The sequence below is a fragment of the Mobula hypostoma genome, chromosome 7, assembly GCF_963921235.1.
Source record: "Mobula hypostoma chromosome 7, sMobHyp1.1, whole genome shotgun sequence".
NCBI lineage: Eukaryota > Metazoa > Chordata > Chondrichthyes > Myliobatiformes > Myliobatidae > Mobula > Mobula hypostoma.
In genome coordinates, this window is record NC_086103.1 from 132,551,806 (window position 1) to 132,576,604 (window position 24,799).

At 38.1% G+C, this 24,799-nt stretch overlaps 1 protein-coding gene across 2 annotated transcripts in view; it reads left to right on the forward strand.

Moving 5' to 3' along the window:
- LOC134349540 (PC3-like endoprotease variant B) overlaps window positions 1-24,799 on the forward strand; it is a 797,797-nt gene that overhangs the window by 354,029 nt on the left and 418,969 nt on the right. For both annotated transcript variants that reach the window (XM_063054023.1, XM_063054024.1), the window contains exon 6: window positions 10,894-11,002. In XM_063054023.1, coding sequence (XP_062910093.1) covers window positions 10,894-11,002 — 109 coding nt within the window. The remainder of the gene's footprint in view (window positions 1-10,893; window positions 11,003-24,799) is intronic.

Sequence of the window (24,799 nt, forward strand, 5' to 3'; positions counted from 1 at the left end):
TCAGAAACCAGCCCTTCGGTATACCATATGCATTGTGGCCACCAACTTTCCATCCATACTAATCTCATTTCCAGCACTTGACCATTGACTTCATAGATTCTAGCAACCTTTCTGTCTGAAGCAATTGTTCAAGACAAACTTTCACTGAAAGGGCTGCAGAAAACCAGCTAATACAGGTAGAGAACATTCTTCCTGTGTGCTACAGATGACTGTTGAGTCTTGCTCCATCTCTCACAAATCTCCTCAGTTAAGGAAAGATGTAAGTATATTGGGAGCAGTTCTGAGAAAGTTTATTAGCCTAATTCTTTACTAGTGGACTGTTTCATGAAGAAAAGTTGAAGTTAAAGAGTGAGAAGAAATTGACTGAAGCACATTGATTCTTAAGAAACCTGGAGACGACATTTTCTATTGTGGGAGATCTAGAGTCACTATGGGAATAAGGGTTGGCTCTTTAAGAAAGAACTGATCAAAATTATCTTTCCCTCTGAATTTTCGGACCTCTCTTTCTTAAAGGAAAGTAAAATCACAGTCTTTGAACTTCTTAGGAAAGTGGTAGGTGAATTTATGATAAGTAATGAGGTGAATAGTAACTGAGGGTCAGGGAGTTAATTCCAATCTGTCATGATTTTATTGACCGGCAGGTCAATCTTAAAGGGTTACAATTGTTTCATATGTTCTCATACTGACAGATTTCACCTTGATATGAATTAGGAGCATCACTGGGGGGAAGAATATAAGATACTCACCAGTTCATGGGAATTTCAAACCTTTAACGAGGGCCCATAATTTTAAGGTGATTGGAGGAAAGTATGGGGCATGTCAGAGGTAATGTTTTACATGCTGTGTGTGTGTGGAATGCACTGCACAGAGTGGTGGTAGAGGCAGATATATTAGGAACAGTTAAGAAACTCCTAGATAGGCACATGAATGATAGGAAAATGGAGGACTATAAAGGAGGGAAGGGTTAGATTGATCTGAGAGTAGGTTAAAAAGTTGGCACAGCATCATAGGCCAAAGGGCATGTATTGCACTGTACTATTCCATGTCCTATACCTCATAAAACTGATCAAAATGGGAGAGGGGCATCAGGATCCCTGATCCTCCTTGGACTGTGCAGAACCCCTACAAATTAGCAGGAGTATGTATCCTCCCAAACTCCATACTTGCCTGCTCTCTCGAGCTCCATGTGCTCCATCTGTGGCAGAGTCTGGAGGTCCCACTTTGGTCTCATCTGGTGTCTCAGAACCCATATAACTGAGGCAAATCATCCTCAAACCCAAGGTACTGACCAAGAAAAATGTAAGGCACGTATTGGGGGATAGATTTTATATGGAACTTCTTTCTCCGTATTTAAGTACTAGTGTGCTGCAAACTTGGAGAAGTTGCTGATCGCTGCGTGTTCTCTTTGGAAGAAGCTAAGTGTAAAAATATTAAGTCAGAGCAGAGTGGACAAACCCTACAGCTGCTGTAATAGGTAGTTCTACATAACATCTGTCATGGCCCCACAGTAAAACCCCATTAGGCATTGTCTCTCAGGACATTGAAAAGTTGTGTCCCAGTATTAACGTGTCTTTTGGCCAGCCAGCTTCTGTCTTTGCTGGTTTTCTGCTCTTCTTCTTCATTCCATGATGCACAAGTGGACTTTCAAAGAGCTCCTGTTTTACTTCCACTAAAATTATTATTCTCTGTGCAGTTTGCTCAAAGCTACCAATTTCTAACTCAATCACCAACAATCCTCAAGGCATTCAGGTTCCCTCTAGTTAACATATCTTGAGACGGAAAGCGAATGATTGGATGCTTTAACTCCTGCTAAAAATCAGGATTCCCAAGTCAGTAAACACATGGTTTTTGGTAGATTTCTGAACCACCATTTAGTTGCTATCAAATGATTTTTTGCAGAGCCTACCTGCTCTACAAGTTTAAGCATGTAATATGACGCGCATCCCACTGTGCTCTCCAATGTACTGAAGAGCAAGAGTCACACAAAGACTGTGTACTCAATAAATGAAAATAGGAAAAAAATGCCATTTAATGTGTCAAGTTAGGCCCCATAGGGCCTAAGTGTGTGGCCAAAATATTTTCTTTTATTTACCTTGTGTACTTTGCATTTACTTTCAAAGCGTGTCATAGGAGCTGATTGTGTCGTTGTTTCACTGTCATCTTATTGAGTCATCTTCATTATATTTTGCTAAACTCAACTCAATATCCTGGGCCAGCTTGTAATTTTCTCCGGACCTCCCAGCAAACTAACAGTTAAAACCAATAATTACTTCCACTCCATGCTAGTTATTAAAGCTATATGATGGTATAACCTCAGGGTCATCTACCCACCCCCAACTCTGAAATAAAATTGTCTGCCAAGGAGTTTTAAAAAATGTACTGATTCTATTATTGCCGTTACAAAATAGACAGCCACTAACTTAATAAATCAGCAAGTAGTATCAAACATTCTCAGAGAATGAGGTGACAAATGCTGACATATAATCTGGTGAAGGCTTTAATGGCCTAATGGTTCCCCCTTCCCCCAAAGGCTGATCTGTGAACTTGTATACAAAATATGTATGAAATATCTATTCAGTTCAAAAGACACAGAGAGGAGCTTGGGGTGCTGCACTTAAAGGGGTATGCTATTTCATCAGTTATTCAAATTGACTGCAACTAATTACTTCTCATTTACATCTCAATTAACCATAATTGTTAATTTGAAATTATCCCTTTACTGTACTTAAAAGAGCTTGTGGTAAATAATCTAATTTATACATTTTCTCATGATGTTATATTATAAAATCCAAAGCTTATGCTATCACACTCTGGTGTAAAATGGAACTTGCTTTCAACTTGTTCAGAGATGAATTCATCAATCATAACACTTCGGTTTGAAGCATTGTCTGCTTTAGCGATCGCTGTCACTGAAACGTAGCTGACAGTCTCACATTTTTTTTATTATCTGGAACCTGAAATATATTTTACAACATTTCAAATTCAAAGTGGCAGAAAAGCCCTGTTTGTGTCATTCTGTAATTTAGACTTGCAATGATTCTGCATCTCTATATAAAAGTGATTCAATTTAAGAATGTTTTAGAACTTTCATAACAAATGACCATTTTTGAAACGGGCTTTTCAATTAAAGCTACTGTGCCAGAAGTTGGGAATTCAAGCAACATATTAGGAGCACATGCTATGAAGGAAACCATGCAGGAATTTAAAAAAAAATCTTCCTTGTTTTGTTAGTTTAGATTCTGAAAGAAGCTTTTGTGTGTAAAGATGTAACTTGAGCCTTGGCCTGGAGCTATGCCCTGTGGTACACAGACTGCTGTTTCTGCCCCAGTACCAGTGTGAAAGAAACTAACAAGCCCTGTATCTCCAACCTGACACTGCCTTTTGTAAGAATTAATTTACTTTAACCATGGTGATAAAAAGATTCTTTGTGCCATTGCACAACAGATACTTAATGGAAAAGATCGAACTCTTGCTGATCATATTAAGAACTGTTTGAAAAATATGATACTGGTTTTATTTCAGCCATCGAAGCCATATGTTGATGTAGTTCAGAAATGTCCGTTACATCTCTAAGTCCCATCTGTTTCTCTCCTGATGATTTTATTTATTAATATTTCCTAACCAACGTCATTGACTACTGTGCCACACTAACAGAAGGAGAATTAAATTGCTCATTCAGAGCTGGGGTAAATATTCATTTTGGCCTACAAGGCATTTTTCCCCTGTTTCTCTGAGAAAGTTCCAGAAAAAAAACTACTCAGCATAGGTTACTTTGTTTGAAAAAAACAGCTATGTCAGGAGAGCTATTAGGCTGCTTATCTGTCTTTCTACTTTGGCACGTGAATACTCCCAGCTCAGCATGCCATGTGTCAAATCTATCACTTGATATGTCAGCAACCATAATTCCCTCTTTTGTCACCAATTTTGACCAAAGGATGAAAAATTGCTGTCACATGCTGGCAAAATTATTGTAGAAAAGGGCATGCCTGTCTTCAGGTGTAAGCCAAGGTGAAACACGGGGAAACTCTCTTTAGATTCAGTCTGAGCTAAAAGAATATTGATCTGTATGCTGAAAATTGTTGATGCCTGGAAACAGGAGATGACAAATGGTGGCAAACAGAAAAAAAAATCAAGTCTCTCCAAGGACATTCCAGATGTACTGTGTTCACTGGAAGTTTAGTATTAGTAGAACTTACTTTCCCTGGCAGGAATTGAGCATGGCTTCTGCCAAACATTTCATTTCTGCAGCTTTCCATTTCAAACTCATTTCCTCATTGCTTTCTTTGACTTGGTTTTATGTTAGTTTACTTTATGGTATGATGAAAATCAAATCTACTGGATTAATTGGAATAACCACAGTAAAAAACATTAAGCATTTACTTAATCGTATTACACATTTATTAAAAAGGAATGAAAATCTTTCTTCATTGTAAATTTGAGAACATTACATAGTGGGAGTTTTTAAATAAAATGCAAGTGATAATTAAAATGCAATGATTATACATTGCCACACTAAAATAATCAGGAACCATTATTGATTAATGATGCAGTAATCAAAATGCAATTATCCTCCTCCCAGGTTTATCCACTGTTTATTATTTTCAAAGCCATATACAGTATAATTTTACTTAATTTTGACCAGGTGCTTTCCATGTACTTAGACAATAGTATTTTGACTGTACTTGCATTATACAGATCTAATCTTACAGGATCGGAACCGTGGAAGTGATGTATCATGGGAATCTTGTGTTGATGCCCAAAATGTCAGTGAACAACCATTCAGCTATAAAATTTAGTAATGACTGCAGCTGTAATCAATTATGAATTGAATAACAAAAGCCAGCCTTTTTCTTTTAAATATTCTTCTGAAAAGTAGACATTAAAAATAATTGTCATATCTGAATGAAAGGGTTCTTAGCAAAAGGTGAAATTGTGGATGGCATAGTTGAAATATTGTTGTTGACAGGAGTTGGGGACATAATCAAGGGACTCCTGCACGACAGAAATGATTTAATTGCGGAGGGTAGTGGAGACGACAATGGATTATCCTTTACAGTAATGATGAATAATGGATTAATAGGCATTGGGTTTGGGGGAATTTTAGCTTGTATGATGATAAGCCTCTAAATTTGAGAACTGCCTGAATATTTTCTTCTGTGCACATTATTCTGAGATTCTTATCTATTAATTAGCAAATTGCCTGTGGTATCATCTATAATGTACTGAAAGAGACACTGTTTTACAATAACAATGCTCTTTTAGCAGCTGCAATCAAGCTGGTGGATGGCTGTTCACTTGCAGAGAAAAAGGCAGCTGCTGGCCATAGAGTGGTCTTGCATTTACTCATGGATGGGATTTGTTGCTGCTTTCCCTGATGTTGACCACACCTATGGGACTGGGGAGCAAACTCTAGGGACTTGCCTGCATTAACCTTCCTCCTTGGCACTTCCTGCCCATGGTCTCCCATGCTTTATTTCTGTCCGAAAGAGCTTCCAGGTGTGCAGAAACACTTTCTGGTTGTTCATCCCTTCATGCCAATCTTGAAATCCAGCATGCCTTCTCTGATATCTATGCCATTGTTCTTCTGACCAATTCATCCTGAGTTCTGCAGTGACATGGAGCATTGGTTACAGTTATCGATCCCATCTCTTTTAAGGACTGCAGGTGTGAAATTTGTGAATTCACATTAGATTCAACTGGAATAAGAGTCCTGAAATTACTTATGATTACTGCATTCTAATTCAGAGATTGCCAGATTTACACATGCTTCAATAAAGTGCATGCAAAAATCTTGCACAAATTGCAGTGGGACAAAATGGCGCCATTTAGCATACTATATGCCATTGTAATTCATGAGTTGCAGTCTCACAGCAGAGATCTGTTATATTACTTCATGTTCGGGCTAAATTGCTTTGTAGAGGAATTGCAGATGAATTGATAATCTCTGAGGCAATGATATATTCTGGGAAGTGTATGAAAGCTTATCAATACTTCTTTGCTTAAGAAGGAGCTCTTCTTATAAGGAGGAACATCAAAAGATGCTCCTTGGTCTTAAATGAATCCTTTGGCTCTGTCTTGGTCTTCATTTTTGTTTTCTTTAAATCCTGAACATTGTCACCCCTGTAAACTGTACAGACGGCATTATGACTTGTGATGGATACATTTCCAGCCAACTGCATAATTGTTTAGTCTATTTAACAACACAATCATCCCTTTGTGCAGCATCTCTCGAGCTTAATTGCAAAATGTCAGAGATCCCATGGTGACATTTAATCTGTATCCAATTCCTGACCATGAGATAGTCCTATTCAAATATGTACTTAATCATCATTCCATCTATCATAAGGGATGCAATGCTACTTTTCACACCTATTATGAACTGATTGAATATATAGATAAATTCATCAAACTCACACTCCCATTGTGAAGATGAAGTTTCAAAACTAAATTGAAAGGTTCAGTAAAAACCAGCGCTGGGATTACCATATGGATTTAGACCCATCGGGCAGAGTATAAGATACCCACACAACCCATGCAGCAGCTGCGTTAACGTGATCGTAACAACCTATCAAGGTTAGCTATGCTGTTTATTCTCCTAGCATAGCTCCAAAGGAAATAATTTTGAGAGCGGCTACTGCCAGTTCAAGCTGGCCAGTGCTGGTTAACATCACAAAAATACTTTGTATACGGAAGTCATGGGAAGAAGTCATTTTACAGAGCATGGCAACTAGCACAAGTACATACTAGAGCATATGGGAGCTCCAAGACAGAGTTCCTGACTCTTACTTAGATTTGTCTTGGGAAATGAGGTGGGACAAATTCTTTATCCACTTTATGGGTGTCAGGAAAAAGCCTCAAACACACACAGTGGCGAAGGGAGAAGGCAGCAGCACAGGGAGTGGAGCACTAATGTCCTACATATAACAACCTCATACGTGTGATCAATATCAAATCTCCTTTCTTTACTACACCACTGACTTCAGACACAACCCAATACTGAAGACTATCACAGTTTACGCACCTAATCTCTGTCAACCAGCTTTGTGACTTCACATACAGTATAATGGTCCACCACGTCTTCATACAGTTAGAGATCCGCCAAGTCTCATTCCCAGATTTCATAGTTTACAAATACTACCATCCATTCAACAATGGCAAAGGCATCACCCAAGATCATTAACCAGTAAACTTCCTTTCATCTAGTGAACAATGTTGGTAATAGTGGTGCAATAGATGACACTATCATCTCACAACTTCAGCAACCCATATTCAGTATTCACCATAAATGCTATCTTTGTGGAGTTTACACATTTTCCCTGAGACACCATGGATTCTCCCTGTGTGCTAAAGATTCTCCCATGTCCAAAAGGTGTGTGAGTAGGTTAATAAGTTCTGTTTAGCGGCAAAAGCACCAAAAGGAAGAATTTATGGGCATGAGAGAGAGGGGGGAATTTATCAATTAAAGTGAAATATGGAGAACAGGGACAGGACTGATGGAATGTTTCGTCAGGAGCCAGCAAAGATACAATGGATTGAATATCTGACAATGGGTCACCATTACAACAGAAATACCCTATACAGTACACACATGAAATTCAGTTTATTCTCTGAGTCAGCATTGATTCCTTCTAAAAATTGCAACAATGTATTGGCTGGAGAAGGAATGTTTCGATCTTTGTATTTTTTGCATGCATCTAGATGCTAGAAGGTCAGTTTTACAAAAGATAAGAGGATACTGCTTTTGATACTGTTACTCCTACACATTTTGCTCTTTATTTCCTAATAAATACACAATAATTTTATAACTATAGAGGGGAATAAACAGCTGTTGTTTTTGGACTAAGACCCTTCATCAACAGGCAACTGCAGTCCTATTCAATCCACTTCACTGATATTTCATTGATGTGGAACTAGAAATGCACTTATAAGCCTTTCATGAGAGTCAGGCTTTGATAAATATTTTGAGTCATTTCTACACATTCTAAAGAACAAATTATTCTCATTAACACCATCATTATTGCTATTGTTGTTTATGACTTATTGTCAAAAGTCAATTAACTTTGAAGTTAGCAGTTCACAAGAAAAATCTTTGTGTGGCTTCACTAGAAAGATCAATTTTTAAACAAAGAAAGGATACAATCTTGTGTTTTGCCTGCATTCTCCTGCAATAATTTTGCTTGAGTCATGGAAGGATGTTGGATGTTACAGGCCTTCTAACTGGTGGAAGTGGAATCTACTTGAGTTGAGTATCCAGACACACAAGATTGAAGACATGTAAATTTAGAGCCATCTTACATGTTCATGGGCTTTTCCCGTGGCAGGTGCATAGAATTCTCTGCTGTTTAGCTGCCATTATTAAGCACCTGGCCTGACAAAATCTGACAGCATTTGTTGGAAGGACTACAAATACCCTATTTATATAAACTTAAGGATCAAAGGGCATGCGATTTTCTCCCTTTGTACACTCCATCACTTTATCTGTTACAATTTTTAAGAGGAATAATCTGGTACACTAAATAAAAGCAGATGTTATAAGCCTGTGAATGTGTTTATTATAATCCTTTTAATATAATTAAAATGAACATAATAAAGACATATTACTGTTAAAGTAATTCTTAATAGTCGCCTGGTAATGCATTAATTTGATGCATCAACACACCAAACCACAGAATGGTAGGTCGTGTGCTCCCTTGGGATTTCTTAGTGATGCTCTGTCTCAGCTGGAGTAAAGTACTTTCTAATTGTTGTACTCTGAAGACAGTTTATTACATTGTGATTGTGGTTTTCTTCCAAAAATGTAAGAATATAACTCATCTTGCGGAAATTGAAACATTTTGCCATTTTACCTAAAGGTTTCAGCATTTCCTGGTGTCTTTTCTGGTGTTCCACTGTAACTCCAGCAAGAGTTTAACATAACCACCAGAAAGAAAATGTATATAGCTATACGGTCTGTTTCTCTTGAAGTCCAATAGTCGCCACCTCCGTACTATATGAACAACTGCAGAATAAAAGGCCAAATTTATTTCAAACCTTGCATTTCTCGTTATTTTACAATAGGAAGTTATTTGTCCCATCGAGACTAGGTTTGATCTTAGATCATTTTCACCAGTCACATTCCCCCATTCATTTCCCAATAACCTCTTCTGTCTCACCTGCCCACCAGCTCATCCTTGATGCTCCTGCCACCCATCTACACCAGGGGAAATATGCAGTAGCTAATTAACCTATCAACACTTGTTTGGGTTGTGGGAGGAAACCAGAACCTAGACAGCAAACCCTTGACGTCACAGTGGCAATGTAGGATAACTCATTCTTGTAAAATAACTTCCTAAAGGAATTTTGTTGCATTTTTTGAAATTATTTAAGTGCAACAAGGATATGTACCAAAGTTTTCTGGTTGCATTCAAAGATACTGTGATTAACTTTAAAAAATACAATAGCATTATTTTACTAGGACGCAAACACGAGGAATTCTGCAGATGCTGGAAATTCAAGCAACACTCATCAAAGTTGCTGGTGAACGCAGCAGGCCAGGCAGCATCTCTAGGAAGAGGTACAGTTGACGTTTCAGGCCGAGACCCTTCGTCAGGACTAACTGAAAGAAGAGCTAGTAAGAGATTTGAAAGTGGGAGGGGGAGGGGGAGATCTGAAACGATAGGAGAAGACAGGAGGGGGAGGGATGGAGCCAAGAGCTGGACAGGTGATTAGCAAAAGGGATATGAGAGGATCAAGAGTCCTCTGGGTTTCCCCCCCTCCCCCTTTTCCTTCTCCTTCTCCCTGGGCCTCCTGTCCCATGATCCTCTAATATCCCCTTTGCCAATCAGCTGTCCAGCTCTTGGCTCCATCCCTCCGCCTCCTGTCTTCTCCTATCATTTTGCATCTCCCCCTCCCCCTCCCACTTTCAAATCTCTTACTAGCTCTTCCTTCAGTTAGTCCTGACGAAGGGTCTCGGCCTGAAACGTCGACTGTACCTCTTCCTAGAGATGCTGCCTGGCCTGCTGCGTTCACCAGCAACTTTGATGTGTGTTATTTTGCTGGGGTCTGTTTTGTTCACTTTGCAACTGGAACCTACATAACTGGGAAGCAATATTCCCACCCATCACAAATGTGTCTATCTGGGTTATTGTGAAAGAGCCTCCATTGCAACAAGATAATGCAGCCAGACAGTAAAAGCCATCCATAACTCATTTACTAGCAGATGTGCTGCCAACGTTTATGCCCAGCCCCAGCTCAGATCTCTCTGGTTTTGTACAGTAGCTGAGGGTAAAATACAAGGCAACACATCATTGGCCTTTTATCTTCCTGGTTTTGTTGCAAGAATTCTTAAAATAAAATTCTAAACAGTCACCTGCTACCTGCATTTATATTCACATTATAGACCATAATGTCTTTGTTTCTAAAAAAAAGGAAAGAATTTTGTTGATTTCACTATTGCTTTAATGACTTTCAAGAAGTGTTTGTTTTTTGTATTGCTGTTTTACTCTAACCAGGGTTCTTATAACCCATTTTTAATATATCCATCTTTCATTCATCATTCTTTCTTATTTGCTGTGTTGCACAATACAAAAATTATGCTTGTTGATTTGTAATGTGTTTGGTACCTTGGATAGGGAATACAAGTTCATATTTGTTTTGCAAAAACCTGGTGTAATATTACCTCAATCCTGGCAGTACGCAAGCAGAATATTAGATAAACTTTCTTTGATGGCAGGCTGAGTGCCATTCCACTTTACATCAGTTTCATTTCAAGCACATTGAGATCTGATTGCCTCAGGGAGATTTTAGTTTTGTTCAAAGAAACCATGTTTGCAATTCTTGGCATCTCCTTTCAGATTTTCTGAGCTCTGGCAATGCACAGCATTTGTAGGACTCAGTTATTATTTTTCTTTGCAGTTCAACACTGGCCAGACCTATGGACCAAGAGGATTTGACATTAATGTGATGCCAGCTTGGAAGAAAAATATAACTGGCGCTGGAGTAGTTGTGACGATCATAGATGATGGTGAGTAATCCTCCTTTTTAAAGTGCAGCCACTTGGATCGAGAACTTATCTTTTTTTTCTCCAAACTAAATGCTTATTGCCTAGTTAACGATTAAAGAAGGAAGTGCTGAAATAGTTATCAGTAGAGTATCTTATTAGTAATACCTGTTCAGTATTGTGATTATTATAAAGTATAATGGTTTAATGTGTGTCTATAAAATGTTTTGTGAACATTCACATAAATGTATAATAGACTTTAACCCAAGATGTAACCCAATTGCAAATTAGATGTATGTGTCAGTGATAATGAACCTGATTCAGATTCTGATTTTGATGAAGTTTACTTAGAAGGGAATATCCCTCATATTATACATGATAGATGCCCATTTCAGAGTTCAGAAAGTTTTGTTACAACTGTAACTATAGTTGTTATAATCCACATTTCTGTTCATGCATGAAGTATGATGTTCATTATCATCCTTTTCCTTTGTTATAATCTCTGTGAACACTTCCTATTAACTTGTAATTACAAGAGATTTTGCAGATGCTGGAAATCCAGTGCAAAACACACAAAGTACTGTAGGAACTCAGCAAATCAGGCAGCATCTTTCTCCTCTCCAAGGATGTTGCCTGACCTGCTGAGTTCCCATTAATTTTGGTTGTCTGCATTGGGCATAAAATATGAAATGGAATATCTATAGAGAACTGCATGTATTATTACAAAATATGATACTGTAGATAATGTTGGGGTAAGTCATACAAGGTACTTTCTAAACATCATGTACACCTCATTCACATAGCATATGCAAGTTATAGGTCATAGATAAATTGACAGCCAATTTAAATAATCAAAAGCAAATTCCATGTTCAAAACCAGACAAATGAAAGAGCATTTTGTTTTACTTTCCCCAACTTGCTCAGAATCCAATGAAGCCACAAGTGCTGTTGTAGAATTTCTCTCAACTTGTGTATTTGTATGTATTTCCAGCTGTGCTCAAAACCTGGAGCCCATGCAGCTTAGAAAAAGGACCTTCAACAAATTATGTTCATGCTGACCATCAAGCACCCAGCTATACTAACCTATTTTCAGCAGTAGATCTGTGGTCTTCTAGGCCTAACAATCCATCCGCTTGTCCAGATGTTTCTTGAATGTTGTGAGAAAACCTGCCTCCACAGCACACCCAGGCAAAGCATTCCAGGTTCTAAACACCCTCTAGAAGAAAGAGTTCTCTTCTGTTTAGTAACTTCAAAACATTAAATTAATTCAAAGGAAGACTCGGGGAGTCTTACTTTCAGTGAGACATGCATGTATCAATGGTAGCGTGATGACATGTGCAATTAATGTACTTTTACATATAACCTACAATTAATTATTTAAGTGAATAAGAATGCTTAATCAACCAATATACAAACAAGATTACTCAAATATTGTTGAAATATTAAATACATAGCAAATTCTTCCTCAAGTTTCTTTACTTTAAACTTATGCTTCCAATTTTTAGGTAAATCTGCTAAGGGGAAAGTATTTTTTTCACTGACTATCCTTCCTGCGCCTCTCAGAATTTTGCATATCTCATTTAGATTTTTCCTCCCTAGCCACCACCAAGGAAAACAATCTCTCTTCATAAGTGAAATGCTCTATCTCACTGTACTCCTCACATCCTTCTTATAATTATCCATTACATTGAAATTGTTCCATTCACAGGATTCTGTAATGGGACTGAGTACTACTTAGCTGAAAGTTTTCTGCCACAGGTTCATTTTCTGAGATATTTACAGTATTTTCAGAACTCTTACTTTGACCTTCCAGATGAGAGAAGGAATTGGAACCAGATTTAACTATCTCATGGAAGAACATAGACAGCAATGTATACTTTGTATTCAGTTGAACTCACAAGCCTTTTAATTTTCAGAGCACAAAAGAAAGAATACTGGAAGCATTTAGCAGGTCACATCTCATTGGGAACAGAGACAATGTAGTTGGTCAAGGACCCTTCATCATCAGAATTGGAAATGTGAAAATGAAAGCATGTTTATATTTTACACAGGAAGCTGGAGAGAACAGAGGAAATATCTGATGAGTCCAAAATGTTAACTCTTCCTATCCCTCCCTTCTGATGCTGCTTGACCGGCTGTGTGCTTCTAGAATTCTCTGTTCTTGTTCCAGGTTTCCAGCATCTGCAGTTTTTCTTTGTTCTGTTTTATAGAGGAACCCAGATTGGAGTGTTTTTATGATTTGCAGAGTCCAAATGTTGGAGCTCCTTGCATAACACATCAAGGAAACTTAGAAAACCTGGGCACAGGTGAAATTTGTAGATAGTATGTTTCTATAACATATACTTTCCAAAAGGAAATGTGTAGCGTAGTTTAAATGTTTAATAGATGTATGATATATGAACACTGTATAGCTATGTTATCCAATTTCACATCCTCCTATCTTCACATATAGTCTGTAGCTGCAGTGTGCACTGCTCATTATTTAGCAAAACTTAGGCTTACCATCAAAAGATACGCAACAACGGTGGAAGAAGGCAGGTCACTTCTCAAGAACAATTAGAGATGAAGATTAAATGCAAGCCATGCAAACAATTCCTTCAACCGTAAACAAAATAGTTAAATAAGATCAGGAGTAATTGTTTGAAAATTCACAAGCCTAAGATATATTGATAGCATCCAGATGCTGTTTGTTTATAGAAAGGAAAAACTGATGAATGCACAAAATCTGAAAACAAATAATTACTTCCAGTAAGAACGATGGGTGTTTAGGTCACGGCATTTAATTGGAAACAGGACAGTAAAGCAATCTTCAGTCAGTGAAAAAGAAACTCCTCCAATCTTACACAAAACATTGAGAATTTTTTTCTGTTTTACGCTGAGATTGTGGTGGCCTAGTACTTGGAGTTTTTTCATAATTTTGATAATACTTGTTTGGTGATTTGTATTCCTTCACATTTTACTTCTGGTGTGTAAAGTCATGATAAAAAACAAAATAGTTTGAAATATTCAGCAGGTCAGGCAGCAGCTATGAAGAGCAAAGCAGAGTTAGTAATTCAGGTCAACAATCTTTCGACTGTATTTTTAAAATTCTTTAGTCGTTATTGTTACATAATTCTGGTAGAAGGTCATTGACCTGAACTGTTATCTGTTTCCCTTTCCACACTTATTGCTTGACCATCAGAGATTTTTGATTTCAGAATTTCAATGATTGCAGTTTTTTTCCACAAAAACATTTTAATTATAATTCCTTGTTTTGTTTTACTCTTTGCAGTCTATTTTCTTTTATAAAGTGCTTGCATATGGCAGGAAGTATTTTCTAAGCATTCCAATATTTTCCTAACTTATCTTCATAAACTTCAGAAATGTGACTGGAACCTTTGTACAAATGATAATATAAATCAAAGCAGAAGATGTCAGTGTTTTTGCAATTTCCTTTTGGTCAGTAGAATAAGAAACCAGATGGCCTTGGCATGCTGAATGAACTTTTCATCTTCATCTTTTTTTCAAAGTCATAAAATAAATTTAACTTACAAAAATGTTAGTGTTTAGGTTTCCCATTGCTGTATGATGCAATCTGTTTTATATTGGTTTACCTACAGTGAAAGAACTTATATAAGGGAGCCAGCATTTCTTTAAAAGTTATGGTGGACAATTAGAATCCCAAATGACTAAAAAGCATGAAACTCTCTTGATATTGTGTACCCTATAATAAAAATTAATCACTTAATACATCATTAGTGATGATGAAAAGGCATTGTATCACTTTCATGGCATTTGTCACATTGCCAAAAAATACTTCATTTCTTTTGGTCCCCTTCACATACATTAACATTTTTTCCCCTGGCAAAACCCAAAAGATGAGTATCTTTTATTTAAAATTTGTAGTTTAAGCAATGCAAAGGTGTCTATACAATACATAAAGAATCTAAATATTTATGTAAAGCTATGCTATTTGTAAAATCCCCACAGTGCAATTTTAAAAGCAAACATGTTAGTGTTTTATTGAACTCTTTGGTTCTTTGTTTTAAAAAAGTAACCTACTTGTTTAATTGCTTGCAGTGGTGAAAGGTATTTCACATTAATGTTTTAATTAGCAATATTACGCAGCTATTTTAACTAATTTGTATTGTTTGCAGTGGTTATTAAATTGTAGTGGTCCTACCTATAATAGAAGGAACAAAGAGCATGGTTTTATTTTTGCTAGAAGCCAGATGTCTGGAAAGAGCTATTATTAAAGACATGCAGCAGGAACTTTGAATTCAGATCTGGATGTTCGGATGACCAGTGAGGCAGCTGTTAGGGAGTGCTTCCGCCAACATTGGAAAAATATCTGCAGGCATTCAGTGGACAGATGCCAAAGAATTAAATGCTGGCAAAGAAAGATCACAGTCTCCGTCAGGGGCAATGAAGATTGCAAGTGAAATATAGCACAAATAAAAAATACAAATCAGTGCAGTGGAACAAACATGCAGCAGCTGCTCATAAAGGATTCCTTCAAAATTCTAAAGCTACCAAATGCTTTGGCAATCATACCTGAACACGGATACCAAATTAAAACACCATCATCAATACAAGGAGACTATCAGTAGCTGTGAATGTTGCTAAGAATATAAATATCCAGAGTGTGATAGGACATCTCCAATGCAGGAGAAGACCTGTAGTCCTTTCACTAAAGCAAAAGTTTCAGCATGACCAGGCAACTTTTAAATAAAGAGCTCAATTCTCTCCAGGCTTCCGAACTACACAAAGCTTTAGCTGTCAGGTAACAAAATAGGGGAGCAAGTAAGAAAAACAGATCAATAGCTCCAGCTATCTTCTTAAAGGGTAAGAACAGCAGATTTAAAGGGCAAGCACTTGAGAAGTTAAGGTTAAAGGGTTGCAGGAGAGAAGAAATAAGATGAAAGAGAACACCTGTGGGAAGCAGCTGACCAAGAGGACCTTCTGAGACTGGTCCTGATGAACAAGGGTACCCAAAAGAAGAGAAAAGTAAAACAACACTCCTGAGAGAAGCAGAAATTAAATGTGGGCTCCAGATAGAAACAAACTTAAAAGCAGACACCTGGGATTACTTAAAGGTGACAAGGGAAGAAATAAAGCAAGTGGAAACAGCTGAGCAATGTAACCAAGGTGGAGAGTATGAGTCAGCTTGCTATTAGATGTTCACAGATGAGAGACCCAGATGCAACTTCAGAATGAAGACATACAAAACTATCTGTTAATATCTAACTTTAAAGAGAGATCCATAGACTTAGAAGGTGAAGTACAAGTCTGAGTGAGGTGTGGAGGTTTTTGAAAGAAAGCAGATGGTGTTAGATGGAGCATGTGACTTCTTTAAACTGAGTGATTAGACTACAGAAGTGCCATACCTTGAGAGTAAACACTCACAGATTGAAGCAGTCTGCTACAAGTGGAGAGACAAGTGATGCGTGAATTCAACCTGATGATCCTAGATGTCCGTAATTTACCAAAGCAAGCAAAGTAGAAAGCTCTGCAAAACTGTCCCAGACTCTGCAGTGAAAGAAGTCAGGTGTTTAGCACTCAAGTAATAATGGGGCAGGCCATGGTGGAGAAGACAATTATTAAAGAAGAACTTTGTGAGGCAATGATTCCAGTCCCATGTTAAAGACTGATTATAGAGGATGGCAGACTCTTTGGAATGTGGACAGCTATGTAAATTATAAGGGCAGTCAATACCTGCTGATTGATGAACTATTTCTTGGCCTTGATCTGCTTCAAGCAGTAGGCATCAAAGAAGGTTTAGAAGGAATACTGCGGGGCCAAAAAATGAAATAGATGATGGTTGTCAAGGTTAGAATAAATGAATAAAGAATTAAATGGAGAATCAGACCCTTAAAAGCAGATTTGTTCAGTATTCTGAATCTGAGCAAAATTCTGCTCTCCTTATTTGCAGTATATGGGAAAATGAATAAGTACACCGATATCAACCTGAGGTTGTAAATTATTTTCTGGCAGCAATATTTTCATCATGCATAATTGGCAGAGATATCAGATTAGCTTTGTTTGTCACATGTACATTGAAACTCAGTGAAAAGCATTGTTTTGTGTCAAATTAAATCAGCAAAGACTGTGCAGGGCAGCCTGCACGTATCACTATGCTTTCGGCACCAACATAGCATGCCCGTGTTGTTGCGTGAATGAAGTCACCAGAGAGAAGAGCTACTAGATACAAAGCAGAGTCTTTATTCGACAAATCAAGGTACAGCAGGCATCATACAGAGATGCTTTTGGTGAAAGGTCTCGCTGCCCCAATGTGGGTCACAGTATTTATAAACATCAAAGGACAATTCCATAGTTACAAAAGTATGGACGATGCTTTCTTTGAAACTACACAGAAACTTGACACCTCCATATTGACATGCACACCACATACATCCAAATGAATTTTAATCAGCATTGTCTGGTCTGAAATTCACGCCTTTAGGAACCCATCGTTCAGAGCTCCACTCCAAACTAAATCCACAATACATTTTCATATGCGAAGACTGGTGGCCAAAGTCATTTGCTAAATGTAAATGTGCTAAACCCAAAAGATGTTCGAACAGCCCACAACTCACCAACCCTAATACATACGTTTCTGGAAAGCGGGGCAGGTGTGGGGAGTTGGAGCACCCAGCGGAAACCCGTGCAGTCACAGGGAGGATGTACAAACTGCTTACTGACAGAGGCAGGAAACGAACCCTGATCTTACAGTTGTAAAGCATTGCACTAACCGCTACCCTACCGTGCATCCCCACATCAGAAATGGACCGGTCTTGAATGAAATAAGGAATAAAGAGATTTCTGGTGAAACTCAAGACAACAACAGAGATTTATTTAGGAGAAAGGGCAGAAAAAAATATAATTTCAAACAAGATAAGACAATAGGTTAGAAAGCGGTGAACGGTGAGGTTTGGACAAGAAATCTTTATATATTTCATAAAGACTATGGATCTGTAAAGGAATTTTCCCACATCAACTGTCATTTCAGCGTTGAATCTGCTAGAAAATGATGTGATTGCTTTAATGGTTTTTCCAAGGTTTCCATCTGAAGAAGCTATAGCTGATGAGCAAGTGAAGTATTCTGTAAAAGCACATAGAAACAGACGATGAACAATATTAAAGACAAATATATCACAAGATGTAGAAACATGGGAAATTAAGTGGGAAAACTGGAGGGTGTGATAGTCATGGGCAACAATAAGACTAGAATATCACATACGTGGCTAAATATAGACGCTAGAAGTAGGAATGCAGAATCCTCGGAAATGTGTGGGCAATAAAAGAAGCTGCTGTATTCTTGGATTTGGGAACACGTTGAAGGAAAAGGAAATTGATTCCATTGAAATATAAGCTACAAATGAACCTTTAATGGACTTTTGCCATGTGGAGAATATCAGCTATGGGGATATATTACAGACAGAAGATGAGACACCACAGAGAATGATAAGCAAAAACAGAGAAGCTATTTTTATGAAGTATTCAATCAAGCAAATATAAACAGAGAAACATAAACACTAGAAAGTCTGCAGATGCTAGAAATCCAAAGCAATACACACAAACTGTTGGAGGAACTCAGCAGATCAGACAGCATCCACGGAAATGAATAAACCGTCGACAGTTCAGGCTGAGACCCTTCATCAGGACGGTTACATAAATAGAGTAAACTCAGAGCTGATACGTGAAGTTGATGATGGCCTCTTCCCCAAAGTTAATGATGTTTATCTTGATTCATTCATTAAAAATCTCAAAAATATTTGCAAAATGGAAGTTATATCCTTGGGAAGATGTCATAGTGATGTTTATCCCAAAACTAGAAAAGACACAAAATTAGATTCTAGGCTTTTTAGTGACTAGATTTGTTTAAGGCAACATTCAAAACAAATAGACTTTGGAAGCTTACTTTTTAATTTCTTAGTTAATAGCAAATGCAACACTTTTAAAGGTATAATCTGAAGGATGCACAATACTTTTCCAAAATTAACCAGCAAATGTGATTTTAAATTGATCAATAAACAAACTAGTAGCTAAATAAAGAGAAATGATACAACATATGAACGCGACAAGATATTGTAGAAAGGATTCACTATAATATTAAAAAAGCATGGGCCTTTCTCTGTACAAGAATATATTTATCCATAAAATTTGTAAATGGACAAGACAGAAACTTATTTGTCTCTATTCACTATTAAATCATTTCATGTGGCTACAAGATTTATAATATATAAGCATGTTGGCAATTTTTCCTTTACATATAAGCCATGATTGATGTCTGAGTGGTCTTTATAGATTCCAGCCCCACAATGTGCAATGGCAGGAGAGATTTAAACATTGATATGGGTAGAGCTGCATAACACTAAGGGGCAGGAAACGCTGGTGGGAGTTGTGTACAGGCCACCCAACAGTAGTTATGAGGTTGGGATAGTATTAAACAGGAAATTAGAAATGCATGTAATAAAGGAACAGCAGTTGTAATGGGTGACTTCAATCTACATATAGATTGGGTGAACCAACTTGGTAAGGGTGCTGAGGAAGAGGATTTCTTGGAATGTATACAGGATGGTTTTCTGAACCAACATGTCAAGGAACCAACAAGAGAGCAGGTCATTCTAGACTGGGTATTGAGCAATGAGGAAGGTTTAATTAGCAATCTTGTCGTGTGAGGCCCCTTGGGTAAGAGTGACCATAGTATGGTGGAATTCTTCATTAAGATGGAGAGTGACATAGTTAATTCAGAAACAAAGGTTCTGAACTTAAAGAAGGGTAACTTTGAAGGTATGACACGTAAATTAGCTAAGACAGACTGGCAAATGATACTTAAAGGGTTGATGGTGGATATGCAATGGCAAGCATTTAAAGATCGCATGGATGAACTACAACAATTGTTCATCCCAGTTTGGCAAAAGAATAAATCAGGGAAGGTAGTGCACCCATGGCTGACAAGGGAAATTAGGGATAGTATCAATTCCAAAGAAGAAACATACAAATTAACCAGAAAAAGAGGCTCACCTGAGGACTGGGAGAAATTCAGAGTCCAGCAGAGGAAGACAAAGGGCTTAATTAGGAAGGGGAAAAAAAATTATGAGAGAAAACTGGCAGGGAACATAAAAACTGACTGTGAAAGCTTTTATAGATATGTGAAAAGGCAAAGACTGGTTAAAACAAATGTAGGTCCCTTACAATCAGAAACAGGTGAATGGAGTATGGGGAACAAGGACATGGCAGACCAATTGAATAACTACTTTGGTTCTGTCTTCACTATGGAGGACATAAATAATCTTCCGGAAATAGTAGGGGACTGAGGGTCTAGTGAGATGGAGAAACTGAGGGAAATACTTGTTAGTAGGGAAGTGGTGTTTGGTAAATTGAAGGGATTAAAGGCAGATAAATCCCCAGGGCCAAATTGTCTGCATCCCAGAGTGCTTAAGGAAGTAGCCCAAGAAATAGTGGATGCATTAGTGATAATTTTTCAAAACTCTTTCGATTCTGGATTAGTTCCTGAGGATTGGAGGGTGGCTTTTTAACCCCACTTTTTAAAAAAGGAGTGAGAGAGAAACCGGGGAATTATAGACCAGTAAGCCTGACATCAGTGGTGGGGAAAATGCTAGAGTCAGTTATCAAAGATGTGATAACAGCACATTTGGAAAGCGGTGAAATTATTGGACAAAGTCAGCATGGATTTGTAAAAGGAAAATCATGTCTGACGAATCTCATAGAATTTTTTGAGGATGTAACTAGTAGAGTGGATAGGGGAGAACCAGTAGATGTGGTATATTTGGATTTTCAAAAGGCTTTTGACAAGGTCCCACACAGGAGATCAGTGTGCACACTTAAAGCACATGTTATTGGGGGTATGGTATTGATGTGGATAGAGAATTGGTTGGCAGACAGGAAACAAAGAGTGGGAATAAATGGGACCTTGTCAGAATGGCAGGCAGTGACTAGTGGGGTACCGCAAGGCTCAGTGCTGGGACCCCAGTTTTTTACAATATATATTAATGACTTAGACGAGGGAATTAAATGCAGCATCTCCAAGTCTGCGGATGATATGAAGCTGGGCGGCAATGTTAGCTGTGAGGAGGATGCTAAGAGGATGCAGGGTGACGTGGATAGGTTAGGTGAGTGGACAAGTTCATGGCAGATGCAATTTAATGTGGATAACTGTGAGGTTATCCACTTTGGTGGCAAGAACAGGAAAACAGATTATTATCTGATTTGTGGCTGATTAGGAAAAGGGGAAGTGCAACGAGACCTGGGTGTCGTCATTGTACACCAGTCATTGAAAGTGGGCATGCAGGTACAGCAGGTGGTGGAAAAGGTGAATGGTATGCTGGTATTCATAGCAAGAGGATTCAAGTACAGGAGCAGGGAGGTTCTACTGCAGTTGTACAAGGCCTTGGTGAGACCACACCTGGAGTGTCTCTTGCCATAGAAGGAGTACAAAGAAGGTTCACCAGATTGATTTCTGGGATGGCAGGACTTTCATATGATGAAAAACTGGATCGACTAGGCTTATACTCGCTAGAATTTAGAAGATTGAGGGGGGGGTCTTATTGAAATGTATAAAATTCTAAAAGGATTGGACAGACTAGATGCAGGAAGATTGTTCCGGATGTTGGGGAAGTCCAGAACGAGGGGTCACAGTTTGAGGATAAAGGGGAAGCCTTTTAGGACCGAGATGAGGAAAAACTTCTTCACACAGAGAGTGGTGAATCTGTGGAATTCTCTGCCACAGGAAACAGTTGAGGCCAGTTCATTGGCTATATTTAAGAGGGAGTTAGATATGGCCCTTGTGGCTAAAGGGATCGGGGGTATGGAGAGAAGGCAGGTACAGGGTTCTGAGTTGGATGATCAACCATGATCATACTGAATGGCAGTGCAGGCTCGAAGGGCCAAATGGCCTACTCCTGCACCTACTTTCTATGTTTCTATGTTTCTAATGCCCTTTCCCCACTGAGCTTCAGTGCCAAGTTTCAGTATGTGCTGCAACAGATGATCCTGAGCTCTGACATATCAACTTCACTAACATTTGGTTGTGAACAGCTCCTTGCCTTGGATCAGCAATTTTCAGATAGATGAAGTAAGCCTTCTGCAGTATTGATAATTTTCCATTTGTGATCAGTTTTTGTCTCATTGTATTTCCTCAGGAAGAGCATAGTACATGTGTGTTATATACTGTATAGAAGAAACTTTGACATTGACCATTGCATATTCATCTTGAACTTCTTGGCAAATGTATATTCCAGAAGGAGATGGATGACAGTCTCCCCAGCTATTGGCACCTCAGTGTCAACGTGTGGTAGCATTGAGATTCCAGATTTGCATGACGTATTTGACAGGAAGAACTTTACTCTCTACCAGCCAAGCAGAGATTTGATTCTTGTCTAAAAGTGCTGGTGATGAGCCATTCAGCAAAATGTCTTTGACAGTCTGCTCAGGGATCTATCTAACAGGATCCACCATCTGTTTCCTGCAGGACCTCGAGGAAATTCTATGCGGACCATTGCCTGTTGAATGGAATAAAAGGTTTCTATGAGAGGCAGGTGGTACAGTCTGACATCAAATGAATAAAACATGGAATGGTTAGACACGTCCCTCTTAACCACAGGGCAGAAAAAAATCTGATGCCTAAGTTTGTGTACCCAGGGTCTATGCTAAAACAATGGTAATCTTCAGGTTGAGGGTAACATTGGGTACATTTTCCATCCTCTGGAGCAGGGGTTCCCAAACTTTTTTATGCCATGGACCAATACCATTAAGTAAGGGCTTCATGGACCACAGTTGAGAAACCCTGCTCTAGGGATTTGTACTGTATCTCACAGTTGTGCTAAAGCAATCCTTTTACAAACTCCAGGTGAAATGGAAGATGGCCAGGTGATAGGCATGGATATATTATCTTAGTACTTACAAGATAAGTTCAGAAAGGAAAGGTCCAGACAGGCCAATCTCTCTGAGAGCTTTTCTTGACTAATTCAAATTTGACCTAAATTTGATGTGTCCTTTGATATGTTTTATATCAGTGCAAAATAATTTCAGTACATTCTCGACTGAAAGGCTATTAAAGTCATAGCAAATCAAGATACATTCTGAGAGTTAATAAAGCAGTTAATAGACTAGAATTAGCGATGTTAATAAAGTGGTCGAAGCACAATGATGAAGAGTAAGTGGGTTGATGGGAAAGGTAGTAGTAATGCTGGTCTTTGTGTACTGCCAGGGAAGGGGGTATGTGTGGAGATGCCCACAGAAATCAGAGTTGATACCAAAGTCTATTCTAACTGACATGAGTGAACTTGTTTTGGAGATGCAACCCCAAGACTGTTGTATGGCAGGTGGGTCCAAATTAGAATAAGTAATAAAACTGAAGGAGATACCTCAGAGGTTATAGTATCAACCGAACAGAAATATAAGTAGGCCGAACAATGAAAGATGTTACCATAATGAAGAGAACGATAAATCTCAAATTGTAGGAGGATAGCTGGAGATGACATGCATACTTCTCAAGTGTAGACTGAATGCTAAACCCATCCAGCCAAGGTAGAGTATCAATCAGCAAAACAAACAAGAGGTTGTACCATATACAATATATCCAAAATCATAGTATGGTTCAAAGGAAATGATAGTTAAGCTGTACAGTGCTTAGATTCACATTAACCTGAACATAATTTCCTGTTCTGGTTGCCAAGAAACAAGCAAGACATTGACATGCTTGGAGGAAGAACAGAGAAAAGGCAGAAGACTGATCCCCAGTATTAGGGTATCTGCTTAATGAGTAATTACTGGAGAAACTTAACATTATCACTTAGAAAAATCAGGAGATTATCTGAAGGAGATAAAAATATGAGAAGAATAACTCCTAAGAATATTATTTAACATTAAGCAACAAAATGTACAACACAGAAAATGCTAAAAAAAAACTTTTTCATACTGCAAAACATCTCAGAGGTATAGTACAAAGCAAAACCAGAATTATATAAAGAGATGTTACGGCAAATGAACTAAGTTTTGTTCAAATTGATAGGTTTAAAAAGAATCTTAAAGACAAAAGAGAAGTTGGAAAACAGATTTTTAAGAAATAAATTGTCTGTGTGGTTTCTAAAAAGTATTTGACAAGGTTCCTCAAGGGAGACTCATTCAGAAGATTAATGGGATACATTGTGAATTGGATATTTGGTTTCAGAATTGACTTGCCAATAGAAGACGATGGGTATTAGTTGATGAAAGTTATTTCGGCTGAAGGTCCATTACTAGTGATGTTCCACAGGGAGCCATGCTGCTTGTGGCGTACATAAATGACCTGGGTGAAAATGTAGATACAATAAGTTTGTTAGTAAGTTTGCAGATGATACAAAATTTGGTGGTGTTGTGGATTGCATAGAAAATTGACACAGGCTACAGAGGGATGTTGATCAGTTGCATAGAAATGGCAGATGGAGTTTAATTAGGCCAACTGTAAAGTATTGCACCTTGGGGATTGAACGTAAAGGAGCAGTACACTGATAATGGTAAGGCCTTTAATAGTGTTGACGTACAGAGGAATCTTGAGGTGCAAGTCCATAGCTCCCTGAAAATGAATGCACAGATTGATAATGTAGCAAAGATGGCATTGGATAGGCATGTCTTTATAATTTGAGGAACTGAGTTCAGACATTGGAAAGTTATGCTGCAACTTTATGAACCTCCAGTTAGGCCACTTTTGGAGTATTGCATTCAACTACGAAAGGTTGGAGAAACATGGGTTGTTTAATCTGGGATGGCAGAATTCAAAGGAAGATCTAATAGTGGTTTATAACGTTATGAGAGGCATAGATAGACAACTAGTATCTT